Source organism: Balaenoptera ricei, chromosome 1 (assembly GCF_028023285.1).
Source record: "Balaenoptera ricei isolate mBalRic1 chromosome 1, mBalRic1.hap2, whole genome shotgun sequence".
Classification (NCBI taxonomy): domain Eukaryota; kingdom Metazoa; phylum Chordata; class Mammalia; order Artiodactyla; family Balaenopteridae; genus Balaenoptera; species Balaenoptera ricei.
This window is the reverse complement of record NC_082639.1, coordinates 64,574,468-64,595,348: the sequence shown is the minus strand read 5'-3', so window position 1 is coordinate 64,595,348 and position 20,881 is coordinate 64,574,468. Positions and strand designations below refer to the sequence as shown.

The 20,881-nt window shown below is 37.8% G+C and overlaps 1 protein-coding gene across 1 annotated transcript in view; it reads right to left on the bottom strand.

Moving 5' to 3' along the window:
• TNNI3K (TNNI3 interacting kinase) overlaps positions 1 to 20,881 on the bottom strand; it is a 311,246-nt gene that overhangs the window by 185,381 nt on the left and 104,984 nt on the right. The window contains exons 10-12 of the mRNA XM_059924452.1: positions 16,973 to 17,117; positions 16,783 to 16,887; positions 13,338 to 13,432 (exon numbers count right to left, since the gene is read on the bottom strand). Coding sequence (XP_059780435.1) covers positions 13,338 to 13,432; positions 16,783 to 16,887; positions 16,973 to 17,117 — 345 coding nt within the window. The remainder of the gene's footprint in view (positions 1 to 13,337; positions 13,433 to 16,782; positions 16,888 to 16,972; positions 17,118 to 20,881) is intronic.

Sequence of the window (20,881 nt, the reverse complement as noted above, 5' to 3'; positions counted from 1 at the left end):
ATTTATTTTAAAAAATTAAAAAATGTTTTTTTCTTCATAAATTTTTTCTTAATAATTTTTTTCTTACTTTTTATTATAACAGCTTTATTTTATTTTATTTTATTTTATCCTCTTTCTTTTTTCTTTCTATTTTTTCTCCCTTTTATTCTGAGCCGTGTGGATGAAAGGCTCTTGGTGCTCCAGCCAGGCATCAGGGCTGTGCCTCTGAGGTGGGAGAGCCAACTTCAGGACACTAGTCCACAAGAGACCTCCCAGCTCCACGTAATACCAAACGGCGAAAATCTCTCAGAGATCTACATCTCAACATCAAGACTCAGCTTCACTCAACGACCAGCAAGCTACAGTGCTGGACACCCTATGCCAAACAACTAGCAAGACAGGAACACAGCCCCATCCATTAGCAGAGAGGCTGCCTAAAATCATAATAGGGCCACAGACACCCCAAAACACACCACCAGACGTGGACGTGCCCACCAAAAAGACAAGATCCAGCCTCATCCACCAGAACACAGGCACTAGTCCCCTGCACCAGGAAGCCTACACAACCCACTGAACCAACCTTAGCCACTGGGGACAGATACCAAAAACAACGGGAACTATGAACCTGCAGCCTGTGAAAAGGAGACCCCAAACACAGTAAGATAAGCAAAATGAGAAGACAGAAAAACACACAGCAGATGAAGGAGCAGGGTCAAAACACACCAGACTTAACAAATGAAGAGGAAATAGGCAGTCTACCTGAAAAAGAATTCAGAATAATGATAATAAAGATGATCCAAAATCTTGGAAATAGAATAGACAAAATGCAAGAAACATTTAACAAGGACATAGAAAAACTAGAGAGGAACCAAGCAATGATGAAAAACACAATAAATGAAATTAAAATTACTCTAGACGGAATCAATAGCAGAAAAACTGAGGCAGAAGAACGGATAAGTGACCTGGAAGATAAAATAGTGGAAATAACTACTGCAGAGCAGAATAAAGAAAAAAGAATGAAAAGAACTGAGGACAGTCTCGGAGACCTCTGGGACAACATTAAACACACCAACATTCGAAGTATAGGGGTCCCAGAAGAAGAAGAGAAAAAGAAAGGGACTGAGAAAATATTTGAAGAGATTATAGTTGAAAACTTCCCTAATATGGGAAAGGAAATAGTTAATCAAGTCCTGAAAGCACAGAGAGTCCCATACTGGATAAATCCAAGGAGAAACATGCCAAGACACATATTAATCAAACTGTCAAAAATTAAATATAAAGAAAACATATTAAAAGCAGCAAGGGAAAAACAAAAAATAACACACAAAGGAATCCCCATAAGGTTAACAGCTGATCTTTCAGCAGAAACTCTGCAAGCCAGAAGGGAGTGGCAGGATATGCTTAAAGTGATGAAGGAGAAAAACCTACAACCAAGGTTACTCTACCCAGCAAGGATCTCATTCAGATTTGATGGAGAAATTAAAACCTTTACAGACAAGCAAAAGCTGAGAGAGTTCAGCACCACCAAACCAGCTTTACAACAAATGCTAAAGGAACTTCTCTAGGCAAGAAACACAAGAGAAGGAAAAGATCTACAATAACAAACCCAAAGTATTTAAGAAAATGGGAATAGGAACATACATATCGATAATTACCTTAAATGTAAATGGATTAAATGCTCCCACCAAAAGACACAGACTGGCTGAATGGATACAGAAACAAAACCCATATATATGCTGTCTACAAGAGACCCACTTCAGACCTAGAGACACATACAGACTGAAAGTGAGGGGATGGAAAAAGATATTCCATGCAAATGGAAATCAAAAAAAAGCTGGAGTAGCAATTCTCATATCAGACAAAATAGACTTTAAAATAAAGACTATTAAAAGAGACAAAGAAGGACACTATATAATGATCAAGGGATCGATCCAAGAGGAAGGTATAACAATTGTAAATATTTATGCACCCAACATAGGAGCACCTCAATACATAAGGCAAATACTAACAGCCATAAAAGGGGAAATCAACAGTAACACAATCATAGTAGGGGACTTTAACATCCCACTTGCACCAATGGACAGATCATCCAAAATGAAAATAAATAAGGAAACACAAGCTTTAAATGATACATTAAACAAGATGGACTTAATTGATATTTATAGGACATTCCACCCAAAAACAACAGAATACACATTTTTCTCAAGTGCTCATGGAACATTCTCCAGGATAGATCATATCTTGGGTCACAAATCAAGCCTTGGTACATTTAAGAAAATTGAAATCGTATCAAGTATCTTTTCCGACCACAACGCTATGAGACTAGATATCAATTACAGGAAAAGATGTGTAAAAAATACAAACACATGGAGGCTACACAATACACTACTTAATAACGAAGTGATCACTGAAGAAATCAAAGGGGAAATCAAAAAATACCTAGAAACAAATGACAATGGAGACACAAAGACCCAAAACCTATGGGATGCAGCAAAAGCAGTTCTAAGAGGGAAGTTTATAGCAATACAAGCCTACCTCAAGAAACAGGAAACATCTCGAATAAACAACCTAACCGTGCACCTAAAGCAGTTAGAGAAAGAAGAACAAAAAAACCACAAAGCTAGCAGAAGGAAAGAAATCATAAAGATCAGATCAGAAATAAATGAAAAACAAATGAAGGAAACAATAGCAAAAATCAACAAAACTAAAAGCTGGTTCTTTGAGAAGATAAACAAAATTGATAAACCATTAGCCAGACTCATCAAGAGGAAAAGGGAGAAGACTCAAATCAATAGAATTAGAAATGAAAAAGGAGAAGTAACCACTGACACTGCAGAAATACAAAGGATCATGAGAGATTACTACAAGCAACTCTATGCCAATAAAATGGACAACCTGGAAGAAATGGACAGATTCTTAGAAATGCACAACCTGCCGAGACTAAACCAGGAAGAAATAGAAAATATGAACAGACCAATCACAAGTACTGAAATTGAAACTGTGATTAAAAATCTTCCAACAGGAGAGGATTAACCAAGATGGCGGAGTAGAAGGACGTGCTCTCACTCCCTCTTGCGAGAGCACCAGAATCACAACTGGCTGCTGGAGAATCATTGACAGGAAGACCCTGGACTTCACCAAGGAGGATACCCCATGTCCAAGGACAGAGGAGAAGCCACAGTGAGATGGTAGGAGGGGTGCAATCAGAGTAAAATCAAATCCCATAACTGCCGGGTGGGTGACTCACAGACTGGCGAACACTTACACCCCAGAAGTCCACCCACTGGAGTGAAGGTTCTGAGCCCCACGTCAGGCTTCCCAACCTGGGGGTCCGGCAACGGGAGGAGGAATTCCTAGAGAATCAGACTTTGAAGCCTAGTGGGAATTGATTGCAGGACTTCTACAGGACTGGGGGAAACAGAGACCCCACTCTTGGAGGGCACACACAAAGTAGTGTGTGCATCGGGACCCAGGGGAAGGAGCAGTGACCCTGAGGGAGACTGAACCAGACCTACCTGCTGGTGTTGGGGGGTCTCCTGCAGAGGCGGGGGGTGGCTCTGTTTCACCGTGGGGACAGGACACTGGCAGCGGAGGTTCTGGGAAGTGCTCCTTGGCGTGCGCCCTCCCAGAGTCTGCCATTAATCCCACCAAAGAGCCCAGGTAGGCTCCAGTGTTGGGATGCCTCAGGAAAAACAACCAACAGGGAGGGAACCCAGCCCCACCCATCAACAGTCAAGTGGATTAAAGTTTTACTGAGCTCTGACCGCCACAGCAACAGTCAGCTCTACCCACCACCAGAGCCTCCCATCAAGCCTCTTAGATAGCCTCAACCACCAGAGGGCAGACAGCAGAAGCAAGAAAAACTACAATCCTGCAGCCTGTGGACCAAAAACCACAGTTACAGAAAGATAGACAAGATGAAAAGGCAGAGGGCTATGTACCAGATGAAGGAACAAGAAAAAACCCAGAAAAACAACTAAATGAAGTGGAGATAGGCAACCTTCCAGAAAAAGAATTCAGAATAATGATAGTGAAGATGATCCAGGACCTCGGAATAAGAATGGAGACAAAGATTGAGAAGATGCAAGAAATGATTAACAAAGACCTAGAAGAATTAAAGAACAAACAAACAGAGATGACCAATACAATAACTGAAATGAAAACTACACTAGAAGGAATCAATAGCAGAATAACTGAGGCAGAAGAACGGATAAGTGACCTGGAAGACAGAATGGTGGAATTCACTGCTGCGGAACAGACTAAAGAAAAAAGAATGAAAAGAAATGAAGACAGCCTAAGAGACCTCTGGGACAACATTCAATGCAACAACATTCGCATTATAGGGGTCCCAGAAGGAGAAGAGAGAGAGAAAGGACCAGAGAAAATATTTGAAGACATTATAGTCGAAAACTTCCCTAACATGGGAAAGGAAATAGCCACCCAAGTCCAGGAAGCGCAGAGAGTCCCATACAGGATAAACCCAAGGAGAAACACGCCGAGACACATAGTAATCAAAGTGGCAAAAATTAAAGACAAAGAAAAATTATTGAAAGCAGCAAGGGAAAAACGACAAATAACATACAAGGGAACTCCCATAAGGTTAACAGCTGATTTCTCAGCAGAAACTCTACAAGCCAGAAGGGAGTGGCATGATATACTTAAAGTGATGAAAGGGAAGAACCTACAACCAAGATTACTCTACCCGGCAAGGATCTCATTTAGATTTGATGGAGAAATCAAAAGCTTTACAGACAAGCAAAAGCTAAGAGAATTCAGCACCACCAAACCAGCTCTACAACAAATGCTAAAGGAACTTCTCTAAGTGGGAAACACAAGAAAAGAAAAGGACCTACGAAAACAAACCCAAAACAATTAAGAAAATGGTCATAGGAACATACATATCGATAATTACCTTAAACGTGAATGGATTAAATGCCCCAACCAAAAGACATAGACTGGCTGAATGGATACAAAAACAAGACCCATATATATGCTGTCTACAAGAGACCCACTTTAGACTTAGGGACACATACAGACTGAAAGTGAGGGGATGGAAAAAGATATTCCATGCAAATGGAAATCAAAAGAAAGCTGGAGTAGCTATACTCATATCAGATAAAATAGACTTTAAAATAAAGAATGTTACAAGAGACAAGGAAGGACACTACATAATGATCAAGGGATCAATCCAAGAAGAAGATATAACAATTATAAATATATATGCACCCAACATAGGAGCACCTCAATACATAAGGCAACTGCTAACAGCTATAAAACAGGAAATCGACAGTAACACAATAATAGTGGGGGACTTTAACACCTCACTTACACCAATGGACAGATCATCCAAAATGAAAATAAATAAGGAAACAGAAGCTTTAAATGACACAATAGACCAGTTAGATTTAATTGATATATATAGGACATTCCATCCAAAAACAGCAGATTACACGTTCTTCTCAAGTGCGCACGGAACATTCTCCAGGATAGATCACATCTTGGGTCACAAATCAAGCCTCAGTAAATTTAAGAAAATTGAAATCATATCAAGCATCTTTTCTGACCACAACGCTATGAGATTAGAAATGAATTACAGGGAAAAAAACGTAAAAAAGACAACACATGGAGGCTAAACAATACGTTACTAAATAAACAAGAGATCACTGAAGAAATCAAAGAGGAAATCAAAAAATACCTAGAGGCAAATGACAATGAAAACACGACGACCCAAAACCTATGGGATGCAGCAAAAGCAGTTCTAAGAGGGAAGTTTATAGCTATACAAGCCTATCTCAAGAAACAAGAAAAATCTCAAGTAAACAATGTAACCTTACACCTAAAGAAACTAGAGAAAGAAGAACAAACAAAACCCAAAGTTAGCAGAAGGAAAGAAATCATAAAGATCAGAGCAGAAATAAATGAAATAGAAACAAAGAAAACAATTGCAAAGGTCAATAAAACTAAAAGTTGGTTCTTTGAGAAGATAAACAAAATTGATAAGCCATTAGCCAGACTCATCAAGAAAAAGAGGGAGAGGACTCAAATCAATAAATCAGAAATGAAAAAGGAGAAGTTACAACAGACACCGCAGAAATACAAAGCATCCTAAGAGACTACTACAAGCAACTTTATGCCAATAAAATGGACAACCTGGAAGAAATGGACACATTTTTAGAAAGGTATAAACTTCCAAGACTGAACCAGGAAGAAACAGAAAATATGAACAGAGCAATCACAAGTAATGAAATTGAGACTGTGATTAAAAATCTTCCAACAAACAAAAGTCCAGGACCAGATGGCTTCACAGGTGAATTCTATCAAACATTTAGAGAAGAGCTAACACCTATCCTTCTCAAACTCTTCCAAAAAATTGCAGAGGAAGGAACACTCCCAAACTCATTCTATGAGGCCACCATCACCCTGATACCAAAACCAGACAAAGACACTACAAAAAAAGAAAATTACAGACCAATATCACTTATGAATATAGATGCAAAAATCCTCAACAAAATACTAGCAAACAGAATCCAACAACACATTAAAAGGATCATACACCATGATCAAGTGGGATTTATCCCAGGGATGCAAGGATTCTTCAATATACACAAATCAATCAATGTGATACACCATATTAACAAATTGAAGAATAAAAACCATGTGATCATCTCAATAGATGCAGAAAAAGCTTTTGACAAAATTCAACACCCATCTATGATAAAAACTCTCCAGAAAGTGGGCATAGAGGGAACCTACCTCAACATAATAAAGGCCATATATGACAAACCCACAGCAAACATCATTCTCAATGGTGAAAAACTGAAAGCATTTCCTCTAAGATCAGGAACGAGACAAGGATGTCCACTCTCACCACTATTACTCAACATAGTTCTGGAAGTCCTAGCCACGGCAATCAGAGAAGAAAAAGAAATAAAAGGAATACAAATTGGAAAAGAAGAAGTAAAACTGTCACTGTTTGCGGATGACATGATACTATACATAGAGAATCCTAAAACTGCCACCAGAAAACTGCTACAGCTAATTAATGAATATGGTAAAGTTGCAGGATACAAAATTAATGCACAGAAATCTCTTGCATTCCTATACACTAGTGATGAAAAATCTGAAAGAGAAATTATGGAAACACTCCCATTTACCATTGCAACAAAAAGAATAAAATACCTAGGAATAAACCTATCTAGGGAGACAAAAGACCTGTATGCAGAAAACTATAAGACACTGATGAAAGAAATTAAAGATGATACCAACAGATGGAGAGATATACCATGTTCCTGGATTGGAAGAATCAACATTGTGAAAATGAGTATACTACCCAAAGCAATCTACAGATTCAATGCCATCCCTATCAAATTACCAATGGCATTTTTTACGGAGCTAGAACAAATCATCTTAAAATTTGTATGGAGACACAAAAGACCCCGAATAGCCAAAGCAGTCTTGAGGGAAAAAAACGGAGCTGGAGGAATCAGACTCCCTGACTTCAGACTATACTACAAAGCTACAGTAATCAAGACAATATGGTACTGGCACAAAAACAGAAACATAGATCAATGGAACAAGATAGAAAGCCCAGAGATTAACCCACGCACCTATGGTCAACTAATCTATGACAAAGGAGGCAAAGATATACAGTGGAGAAAAGACAGTCTCTTCAATAAGTGGTGCTGGGAAAACTGGACAGTTACATGTAAAAGAATGAAATTAGAATACTCCCTAACACCATACACAAAAATAAACTCAAAATGGATTAGAGACCTAAATATAAGACTGGACACTATAAAACTCTTAGAGGAAAACATAGGAAGAACACTCTTTGACATAAATCACAGCAAGATCTTTTATGATCCACCTCCTAGAGTAATGGAAATAAAAACAAAAATAAACAAATGGGACCTAATGAAACTTCAAAGCTTTTGCACAGCAAAGGAAACCATAAACAAGACGAAAAGACAACCCTCAGAATGGGAGAAAATATTTGCAAACGAATCAACGGACAAAGGATTAATCTCCAAAATATATAAACAGCTCATTCAGCTCAATATTAAAGAAACAAACACCCCAATCCAAAAATGGGCAGAAGACCTAAATAGACATTTCTCCAAAGAAGACATACAGACGGCCACGAAGCACATGAAAAGATGCTCAACATCACTAATTATTAGAGAAATGCAAATCAAAGCTACAATGAGGTATCACCTCACTCCTGTTAGAATGGGCATCATCAGAAAATCTACAAACAACAAATGCTGGAGAGGGTGTGGAGAAAAGGGAACCCTCTTGCACTGTTGGTGGGAATGTAAATTGATACAGCCACTATGGAGAACAATATGGAGGTTCCTTAAAAAACTAAAAATAGAATTACCATATGACCCAGCAATCCCACTACTGGGCATATACCCAGAGAAAACCGTAATGCAAAAAGACACATGCACCCGAATGTTCATTGCAGCACTATTTACAATAGCCAGGTCATGGAAGCAACCTAAATGCCCATCAACAGACGAGTGGATAAAGAAGATGTGGTACATATATACAATGGAATATTACTCAGCCATAAAAAGGAACGAAATTGAGTCATTTGTTGAGAAGTGGATGGATCTAGAGACTGTCATACAGAGTGAAGTAAGTCAGAAAGAGAAAAACAAATATCATATATTAACGCATGTATGTGGAACCTAGAAAAATGGTACAGATGAGCCGGTTTGCAGGGCAGAAGTTGAGACACAGATGTAGAGAATGGACATATGGACACCAAGGGGGGAAAACTGCGGTGGGGTGGGGATGGTGGTGTGCTGAATTGGGCGATTGGGATTGACATGTATACACTGATGTGTATAAAATTGATGCCTAATAAGAACCTGCAGTATAAAAAAACAAACAAACAAAACAACTAATACTAAACTTTCATTGGGTTATTTGTATGGAAATATGTTGATATAAATGTTTCAGACATTACATGAAATTTCTAAAAATCTTGTATTTGTATTTGTATGGAAATATGTATGCAAATATGTTAATATAAATGTTTCAGACATTACATGAAATTTCTAAAAATCTTATATGTTCTGGTATAATGTTATAAGTAATAATCCTAGTTATTACTTTAAAATGTATATCTCAGAAATAACTAATTTTCTTGTCAACTGCATTATTATGAACTTTCATCAAATCTTTAACTGTGGTCATTTTTAAGTCTTTTGTCATTTACAGACAGTTCTGGGTGTACTCTGATGCTTTTGCAAATGTGTTCCTATAAAAGGGTTTCATCTTCAAGAAATTCATGGAAAAGACTCTGACAAGTACAGGTTTCTGGTAACTGACTGTACTGCTGAACTGAATGAATAAGCATTTTCAGAACTCTAATGAAAAACTGATGAACTCAAAAAAGTGCTAACAAAAGATCAAGATGAAAAAAAAATTTAATTACATGGGACTGAGTGAACTGATGAGGATGAATATAATTTTTGTGACTTTGTCTGAATTAAAAAAAAAAAAATCCCACAAGGACTCAGAGGCAAAGAATATACAAATCAATTTTCACTGCAAAGTAAAGGAGCTGTTACAGTGGAGGATTACTGGACTGAATGTCAATATTATGACATAGTATGAGTGTGTTTCAGGTTTGGTAATTGCAATCATTGTTGCTTTTGTTGTGGTCATCCATGTACAATGCTTGGTGTCAGTCTATTTATCTCTTGTAAAAATAAAATACAGTGTGTGTGTGTGAAAAAAAAAAAAAAGATAAACAATACGATTGTCTCAAAAAAAAAAAAATCTTCCAACAAACAAAAGCCCAGGACCAGATGGCTTCACAGGCGAATTCTATCAAATACTTAGAGAAGAGCTAACACCTATCATTCTCAAACTCTTCCAAAATATTGCAGAGGGAGGAACACTCTCCAACTCATTCTACGAGGCCACCATCACCCTGATACCAAAACCAGACAAAGATGTCACAAAGAAAGAAAACTACAGGCCAATATCACTGATGAACATAGATGCAAAACTCCTCAACAAAATACTAGCAAACAAATGGACTTGAGGATATGGGGAGGGGGAGGGGTGAGATGTGACAGGGTGAGAGAGTGTCATAGACATATATACACTACTAAATGTAAAATAGATAGTTAGTGGGAAGCAGCCACATAGCACAGGGAGATCAGCTCGGTGCTTTGTGACCACCTAGAGGGGTGGGATGGGAAGGGTGGGAGGGAGGGAGATGCAAGAGGGAAGAGATATGGGAACATATGTATATGTATAACTGATTCACTTTGTTATAAAGCAGAAACTAACACACCATTGTAAAGCAATTATACTTCAATAAAGATGTTTAAAAAAAAATACTAGCAAACAGAATCCAACAGCACATTAAAAGGATCATACACCATGATCAAGTGGGGTTTATTCCAGGAATGCAAGGATTCTTCAATATACGCAAATCAATCAACGTGATACACCATATTAACAAATTGAAGGAGAAAAACCATATGATCATCTCAATAGATGCAGAGAAAGCTTTCGACAAAATTCAACACCCATTTATGATAAAAGCCCTGCAGAAAGTAGGCATAGAGGGAACTTTCCTCAACATAATAAAGGCCATGTATGACAAACCCACAGCCAACATTGTCCTCAATGGTGAAAAACTGAAACCATTTCCACTAAGATCAGGAACAAGACAAGGTGGCCCACTCTCACCACTATTATTCAACATAGTTTTGGAAGTGTTAGCCACAGCAATCAGAGAAGAAAAAGAAAAAAAACAAATCCAAATCGGAAAAGAAGAAGTAAAGCTGTCACTGTTTGCAGATGACATGATACTATACACAGAGAATCCTAAAGATGCTACCAGAAAACTACTAGAGTTAATCAATGAATTTGGTAAAGTAGCAGGATACAAAATTAATGCACAGAAATCTCTTGCATTCCTATACACTAATGATGAAAAATCTGAAAGTGAAATTAAGAAAACACTCCCGATTACCATTGCAACAAAAAGAATAAAATATCTAGGAATAAACCTACCTAAGGAGACAAAAGACCTGTATGCAGAAAATTATAAGACACTGATGAAAGAAATTAAAGATGATACAAATAGATGGAGAGATATACCATGTTCTTGGATTGGAAGAATCAACATTGTGAAAATGACTCTACTACCCAAAGCAATCTACAGATTCAATGCAATCCCTATCAAACTACCACTGGCATTTTTCACAGAACTAGAACAAAAAATTTCACAATTTGTATGGAAACACAAAAGACCTCGAATAGCCAAAGCAATCTTATGAACGCAAAATGGAGCTGGAGGAATCAGGCTCCCTGACTTCAGACTATATTACAAAGCTACAGTAATCAAGACAGTTTGGTACTGGCACAAAAACAGAAACATAGATCAATGGAACAGGATAGAAAGCCCAGAGATAAACCCACGCACATATGGTCACCTTATCTTTGATAAAGCAGGCAAGCATATACAGTGGAGAAAAGACAGCCTCTTCAATAAGTGGTGCTGGGAAAACTGGACAGGTACATGTAAAAGTATGAAATTAGAACACTCCCTGACACCATACACAAAAATAAACTCAAAATGGATTAAAGACCTAAGTGTAAGGCCAGACACTATCAAACTCTTAGAGGAAAACATAGGCAGAACACTCTATGACATACATCACAGCAAGATCCTTTTTGACCCAGTTCCTAGAGAAATGGAACTATAAGCACAAATAAACAAATGGGACCTAAAAAAAGCTTTTGCACAGCAAAGGAAACCATAAACAAGACCAAAAGACAACCCTCACAATGGGAGAAAATATTTGCAAATGAAGCAACTGACAAAGGATTAATCTCCAAGATTTACAAGCAGCTCATGCAGCTCAATGACAAAAAAACAAACAACCCAATCGAAAAATGGGCAGAAGACCTAAATAGACATTTCTCCAAAGAAGATATACAGATTGCCAACAGACACATGAAAGAATGCTCAACATCATTAATCATTAGAGAAATGCAAATCAAAACTACAATGAGATATCATCTCACACCGGTCAGAATGGCCATCATCAAAAAATCTAGAAAGAATAAATGCTGGAGGGGCTGTGGAGAAAAGGGAACACTCTTGCACTGTTGGTGGGAATGTAAATTGATACAGCCACTATGGAGAACAGTATGGAGGTTCCTTAAAAAACTAAAAATAGAACTACCATACGACCCCGCAATCCCACTACTGGGCATATACCCTGAGAAAACCGTAATTCAAAAAGAGTCATGTACCAAAATGTTCATTGCAGCTCTATTTACAATAGCCAGGACATGGAAGCAACCTAAGTGTCCATCATCGGATGAATGGATAAAGAAGATGTGGCACATATATACAATGGAATATTACTCAGCCATAAAAAGAAATGAAATGGAGGTATTTGTAGTGAGGTGGATGGAGTTAGAGTCTGTCATACAGAGTGAAGTAAGTCAGAAAGAGAAAAACAAATACAGTATGCTAACACATATACATGGAATCTAAGGAAAAAAAAAAAAAAGGTCATGAAGAACCTAGTGGCAAGACAGGAATAAAGACACAGACCTACTAGAGAATGGACTTGAGTATAGGGGGAGGGGGAGGGGTAAGATGTGACAGGGTGAGACAGTGGCATAGACATATATACACTACCAAATGTAAAATAGATAGCTAGTGGGAAGCAGCTGCATAGCACAGGGAGATCAGCTCAGTGCTTTGTGACCACCTAGAGGGGTGGGATGGGGGGGGGGGGAGGGAGACGCAAGAGGGAAGAGATATGGGAACATATGTATATGTATAACTGATTCGCTTTGTTATAAAGCAGAAACTAACACACCATTGTAAAGCAATTATACTCCAATAAAGATGTTTAAAAACAAAAAAAAACATGACATAGTTTAGGAAAAGAAGTACCTAGTTGATCTATATAGACTACCTTTTGCTTAGCACAATTTCTAGTATTTCTATATCCACTGTAATTACCAGAATAATTGTTAGCAACTTTGTACAAATCAAAGAACAAAGACCCCAAACAAGGGTTTTTTTCAGCAGCAAGCCAAGGGTAAGGCAGTGTGATCAGTCTGTTCCTGGTGCAGATCATAATGGGTGCATTGACTGTAGATACTTTAGCACAATAATGAAACTGACCAAAAGTCAGTCTTCTTTTTATTATCACCATGCACCATCAATTCAAATGATGTCATTGATAAAATATTCCCCCTCATTGGGGTTGACCACTCCCACGCCTCCCCCCACCCTGAGCCCACCACTTTTCTTGAGCATTCACATGCATCAGAAACTGGTGATGTTCTCACCACAGTCTTACCTGTGTGCCCATCCCTTCCTTGGTGGTTGATGCTTATGACATTCTGATCAAGAAGAAATTTAACCAGGTCAATGCTCTTGCCATAGGTACAAGCACTGCAAAAATATAACACAGGGAAAATAGAAGGCTGAATGTATGCACTTCAAATTAATATGTTGAAGCCCTAACTCCCATAACCTTATAATGTGACTATAATTTAAAGAGGTATAATTTACAGAGGTAATTAAATGGAAATGGAATAATTAGGATGGGCCCTCACCAAATATGACTGGTGTCCATATAAGAAGGGAAGATAAGTATACAGATGACATGAACAGAGGGACAACCATGTAAAGACACAAAAAGAAGGTGGCCATCTGCAATACAAAGAGAAAGGCTTCAGAAGAAACCGAACCTGACACCTTGATCTTGGACTTCCAGCCTCTAGAACTGTAAGAAAATAAATTTCTGGTGTTCAAGCCACCCAGTCTGTAGTATTTAGTTATGGTAGCCCTAGAAAATTAAAACAGCCCTGATTCACCCAGGCTATTCTAGATGCTGATGTTTATACAAGCGCCAAAAAGACAGATGAGAGAAGGAGGGAAAGAGAGAGGAGAAGGAGGTGATAAGAAAAAAAAAAGCACATAAAGCAATAAAATCCTAAGATTCTCAAATATGGGCCTTCAAGAAAGGAGCTGTATAAAATTTCTAGCATTTTCTTATTAAATATTAAATATTTCCTATGATATTAATTCTTTTCTAGGCATTCTGCAGGGCAACTGAATGGAATGGGGGAACGCAGGAAGGTTCTAAGAGATTTAGGTGACAAGTTAGACTTGTGATTGCACCTGAAGTGGGAAGAGGGGCAGTCTTGTGAGATCTGACGCTAATTCCAGGTAGGCAGTGCCAAACTGAAATGAATTTTAGGACACCCACTCGGTGTCTGTAGAGAACTGGAGAATTGTTTGGTGTAGAAAAATCTCACACAAAACTGGTATCATGTGTTTCAGAAGTGAGGTATTGAGTGTTGAGGTAGAGTACAGAAAAAGTGTTTTTTCCTTCCAGATTTGTTCTAGAAGTGGTAGTTCACTGGGTCTTACTCTTCCCTCTCCCTGGGATGACTTTGCCTAAATCCTTTTTCTCTCATGGGATATTATTATTTTCTTTAAATAAATGCCATTATTTATCTAGTTGAACTATTGCTTCCTCTATGAAGTCTTCTCATGAACCAAAGGCTGAGTTCATTGCTATCTCCTCTGCTTCCTTGTAATTTCAGTTTTATGGCACTTATCATATTGTATTATGGTAATGAATACACCTCTGTGTGTTTTGATACCTTACAATAGAGTTCCCTTAAGGAGGGAAGGGACTGTGTCATGTTAATGTTCCTACCAGCAACAACAGAAGGCAGGTCCTTAACAAGCCTTTCTTGAATAATTAAGTGAATAAAAAACAACCATCTCAGTGTAATAGATCATATCACCACTAGTTATTTGTATTATAAATAGGACCATTAACACTATACTTTTAATGTTCCATTGTCTGAATTACCTCATTGTTTCTGTTCAAAGCAACTATTTATAGGAAATGATGAATTCTGAACATATATATATATGTGTGTGTGTGTGTGTGTGTGTGTACGTGTGTATACAAATGTGTATACATACAGACATGAAAACAGTAACAGGAATGTACTTAGTGCTGACTATGTGTAAAGCACTGTGATTTGTACATAGAAAAATTCATAACTGTAGTCAGTTCCTTATGTAAAAGGAGAATTTCTTTTATAAATATGTACTTAAAATGAATAGGATAAAAATATTAATATGTTATTCCTAGTAGCCACAGGTTTGCACAAAATAAAACAATTGGATACATACTTTTAACTCACTTCACTAATCTTGTCATATAGACAATCTTCTGAAGGTGACAATAACCCTCTGATTATAGTTGGTTTCAATTTATGTGCACAAAGTAGCAAAATGATTTGAAAACTAGCCTGTGGTGTCAGCCTCCACAAGAATGACCTAATGGGTAGAGGACACTAGTAACCCGTACATATCAGTTCTGCCAACTGTCCCCTTCAGGGACAAATTCCACTGGTACACTCTGAAGGCATGATCTGAAGAGTTCTCGCATCTGTTCTGTTACAGAGTGTATAGAAAACAGACAAAATATTTTGGTACTAGAACATGAAGATATATAAAAACACAGGATTTGGAATTAGTCAGGCATTTAATACATGTTTTTCTAGCCATAAGAATCTTTGGCAAGTTACTTAGTTTTCTTGAGCCTCAATTTTCTCATTGGTAAAAAAGGGATAATAAATCCAAACTTCATAAAATGGTTATGAGGATTAAATGAGATAATGGATGCAAATCATCCAGCACATATTCACTGTTCCATAAATGGTAGTTTTCTTCACCTCCCTTTTGGCTGACCTCTTTGGGTGATAAGAAAAGTCTGGAAATCCAAGTGAAATTTGACGAGTTGATGCCTGATGCAGAAGTGTAAGCTTAGTTTTAGTTCAGTATTAAAAAAAAGTGTCTCATTTCTCTTATTCACTAGTACAGGACAAACACTACGTAAATAACATACTAGTCTCAAATACATGTTTTAGAGGTTGCTAACTAGCCAAGAGATCTGTAATATGTAGGTAAATAATCTTATATTCAAGGTTTACTCAATTCAAATGACTATGTTTTTATTTTTATAAGCAAAACAGTAACGTGTTAAAAAATGAGGGTTTTAAATTTTATAAAACATCTGCCTTCCTTCTGGACATTTTAGGGAGTTATGCGCTTGAGTCCTTAGCAAACTTTTCCCTCTCTCTCTCTCTTTCTTTCTTTTTTTCTTTGTCACAACTTTTCCAAACCCAGCTGCTCCTTCAGGGTGCTTTTCCAGAGCACGTTGCAAAGGACTCTAATTGATTCCTAGCAAGGAGCTAATGCCTTCTTAGGTACCTCAGTGGCCACCCTGACTAAGCTCTTACAGGTTGACAGATGGACGTCTTAGATAGGTAGATATATTTGCACATAAGGTTTAAGTGGTAAGGAAAAAAATGTCACATTTGATGCTGATGAATTCTGGTAATGAGATTCTTGTCGGAGGAGGATTATGGGCACTGCTCCTTTTGGCAGCTTTCTGCAGAGTGAAGTGGAATAGGAGCAATATGCTTACAGATGTTGATATGCCTGTTGCCTTGGCAACATCATTCCCTGTCTTTGTGGCTGCTGCCAGGAAGGCAGCATCTGGCTCTGGCCCCATCTGTTGTACTGACTGCAGCATCTGCGTCTACCTTTTCTTCTGTGCATCTAGCTTGGGCTCCTTGTCCTCTGCCCACCCTCTGGTCTTGCTCTCTGATTGCAACATCTGCCACTATTCATTCTTGCTTTATGTGCATGACTTCCGGTGTTGTAGGGTGTTAGCTAAGTTTAGAGGCTATTGCACTTAAATATTCTTTTACCTGTGAAAAGCCGTTTCACTGAAGATGTTTTCTTTAGTCAGACTTTCTATTCCTGATATTTGGATGATTTCCTTGGCAACTTCAAATTTGCCATTGTAGCATGCCCTAGAGTTAAGAAAATATTTTGAGAATAGTAAGAAGGTACACGTAGTATACCTGGAGTACCTATGGAAGTATACATAATACTCACAGGTGCAAAGGGGTGTCTCCATAGATATTAACAACATGTGGCTGAACTTCTAAATTGCTCTGGAGCAGGTACTTCACTATATCGTGGTGTCCAAAGCGAGAACAGAAATGGAGTGGAACATGATCTTCATTATCCTGAGCATTCACTGTCATCAAAAGAAAGGGAACGATACGTTATCTGGAATCCTCTATTTCTCAACCTGCTCATGTGTAGTATCAGGGACTTTTCTAAGTGCCTGAGAGACTCCTGGAAATTGCCAATTAATGACAATAATAAAGGAAATTAAGTGCCACTTAATTTTCCAATTTAAAAAGTTATAATTCTATCCTATAGCCTATTTCCACATTAAACAGGCTTTCTTCTAGCTCCCATAAATCTATGGAATGCATCTAATCAAATCTACCTTGCATACCATATGACCCAGCAATCCCACTACTGGGCATATACCCTGAGAAAGCCATAATTCAAAAAGAACCATGTACCACAATGTTCACTGCACCTCTATTTACAATAGCCAGGACATGGAAGCAACCTAAGTGTCCATCAACAGATGAATGGATAAAGAAGATGTGGCACATATATACAATGGAATATTACTCAGCCATAAAAAGAAACGAAATTGAGTTATCTGTAGTGAGGTGGATGGACCTAGAATCTGTCATACAGAGTGAAGTAAGTCAGAAAGAGAAAAACAAATACTGTATGCTAACACATATATCTGAAGAAACTAGGGGCAGGACAGGAATAAAGATGCAGATGTAGAGAATGGACTTGAGGACACGGGGAGGGGAAGGGTAAGCTGGGATGAAGTGAGAGAGTGGCATGGACATATATACACTACCAAATGTAAAATAGATAGCTACTGGGAAGTAGCCACATAGCACAGGGAGATCAGCTCGGTGCTTTGGGACCACCTAGAGGGGTGGGATAGGGAGGGTGGGAGGGAGACGCAAGAGGGAGGACATATGGGGATATATGTATATGTATAGCTGATTCACTTTATTATAAAGCAGAAACTAACACACCAGTGTAAAGCAATTATACTCCAATAAAGATGTTAAAAAAAAAATCTACCTTGCACAATGGAAGAGTTCAGGAAACTAATAAGTATCTAAAAGGTACTCATAGCCTTATTTCCACAAGTATCTCCTTTCAGATTGATTCCCCTTTCACCCCCATGGAAGATGTTAAAAATTTCAGACTCTGGACAGAGCACCATTTCCCAAAATTTTGGCTCAATATGTTAGCGTGGGCCTAGTACTCTGTATGTTCGCAGTACTGTGTAGGAGGTTCTGATGTCCCCTTAACTGAGAAATGTCATACTGCGGTATACAAAGCATGGTATAATGAAAAGGCAGCAAGTTTTAGAGTGAGGAAGACCTCATTAATTGTATTACCTAAGATAGTTATTTAATATTAACTTTTAAATTGATTACTCAGTAGTGGGCATTTGACCTTCTCTTTGTCCAATCCAGCCTTATAAACTCTTCTGACATTTGGGAAATTCCCTATACTGAAAGCACTGACTAGAGGCCAAGATCATCTTTTATCATAGAAGCTGAAAAAATGCTTTCCAAGCCTCCTTTGCAGTTAAGGGCACAGAATTAGTAGAGGGTGACCATATGTCCTGGTTTAGGCTTGTTATCCTAGCATAATTTTTAATAGTGACCCTTTCACTCTCAACCACGCCCTGGTTGGACACTTATCTACAGGCTCTTCCAATCAACATGTTATTTCAGACTCTGACATCAGAGCTGATGACACACAAAAGGAGAGTCTATTCTATCTTGGCAAAGTAGCAGTGGTAGAATAGCTCCATCTAATTTCTAGTGGTACTGTTGCCCAGCCACAGACTGGGTGCCCCACACTGTTGGTGCCAGAAACACAAGTGTTGGTGTGTGTGCCTAGCTGGGGTGGCAGTGTGCCTTCAAAGGATTAGTTTTGAGGTGTGATTCTGGACACCATTTCTCACCGTCAGAATTCCAAACCTGGCTTTCTACTCTGTCCTGGGGAAGATTCTGTGTGCTAATTGATATCCCTTAATATTTCCCCTCATGCTTAAATTAGCAAGCATTAGTTTCCAACACTTGCAAATAAGAACACCTGACTGACACATAGTCATTCCTCAACAAGTATTAAATAATCAATATGCACCAATCACTGTGCTAGGTGTTGGAGATATTGATCTCTAATAAGTAACAGTGGATATAATAACACTATTGGTGCAGCAGGGATGCTGAAAGGATTAAAGGAGATCATTTCTAGAAAGTGTCTAGCATGATGCTTATCACAAATTACATACTTAATAAAAATCTTCACTCTCCCTTTTTACTAATTTCCCTCTTACAATTTTGCTAAGTGCTAAGGCCAATAAGCTATAAATGCATAGAGTCTATACCCTCAAATAATTTACAGTCTAGTTGAATAGTCAATAATTACAGGCCTGAAGTAATAACAAATCAACACCAAACTGCTAAATTCTAGATCTGCTTTAGCACAATTTTTAAAACCAAAAATAACCAGATCGACTGCTCTACAACCATTTGTTTTATTATTTTACTACTTTGTCCATCTGTACAGGGTGCTTTATTCAAAATAGAAAATAATAGTCCTTAACAAATCCCATTCATTCTCATTCTTATATATATCTATAAAAGAAATTATCCATAGAACCAAAAGAATTGATAGAATTACTTTTTTAATGATGAAGGATTGGAAGGAAAAAAAAGGCAAGATAAGAGTTAATTAAAAAAAGTTCAAATATAATCATCATTTAACATTTAATGAACACTGGTTTAGGCCTTATAGCTGCTATATTTGTAGACAACAATTCTTATTTTATCAACCTGCAAGATCTTAAGCCAAAGGGAAATCTTTAACAAAGTTCCTAAACTCCTCCTCCCAAGACTGTTATTGAAAAATAAATCTTTGAATCTTTTCTATTAATGAGTGGCTCAGAAGGACACACTTCCTCTAGAAGAATTTTCCTGGTTGTTTTGATTATCTTCCTTTTTAAGATACTTTTCCTTTGTTCACATTCTGTTGGAAGCCAGGGAAAGTCAATACCATGAGTCAAAGCTTGAGGACAGCAGGGAGTCCAGGGCACCAGGAGGTCACATGTGAGTTCTTGAGGGCGAGAGGGGACATTGTAAAGCAGAATGAAGCACAATATTCCATTAATTCATAATTTTCCTTTAGCCATACCTGGCCCCACCCAACATTATTCTTCTCTAGTTGAATCAATAAACATCAAAGCAGACTCTTTACTTGGTGAATTACCTGCAATGGCCTAGACATTATTCCCATCAAAGAAGATATAAATACCAACCAAAGGGACAAGCCAGGAGAAATCTGCATCAGACGCAGAGTTTATATATATATATGCCTGTATTTCTGCTTCAGTCCTTCTGAACCCTTAATTTTGTCTTGGACCAGTTTGCAAAAACAAAAAGTACATATATTATTATTCTTACCTGAGGAAAACTGAATGTATGAATGATATTCTGTTTGCTCTAACATCTTATTTAGAGATTTAAGTAAAGGAAAATTTCAAGCAAAGGAATACATGTAAATCATTATTAGGAAAATATTTGGTCACTAGTCCTCTACTTCGAAGAGAGTATATGTTCAGTAATGTCTTTTGAAAGAAAGATTGATGAATGGGTAGGTAGCTGGATGCTACTTCTTGCTTATTTCTGCTCATTGATCTTAAAGATAAAATAAACATTTCCATATTAACCCAGCAATGTTAGGACATCCCACCAGCTCTCTAAAGCAACTCCCAAGTGTGTCTTAAAGAAATTTTCAGTAACAAATCTGTATGATAGTTCTGACAAGACACATTTTTACAAATAAATTACTTCTCCTTATTGACCATGCCCTAGAAATTTTTGTGACTTTCCCTAGTAT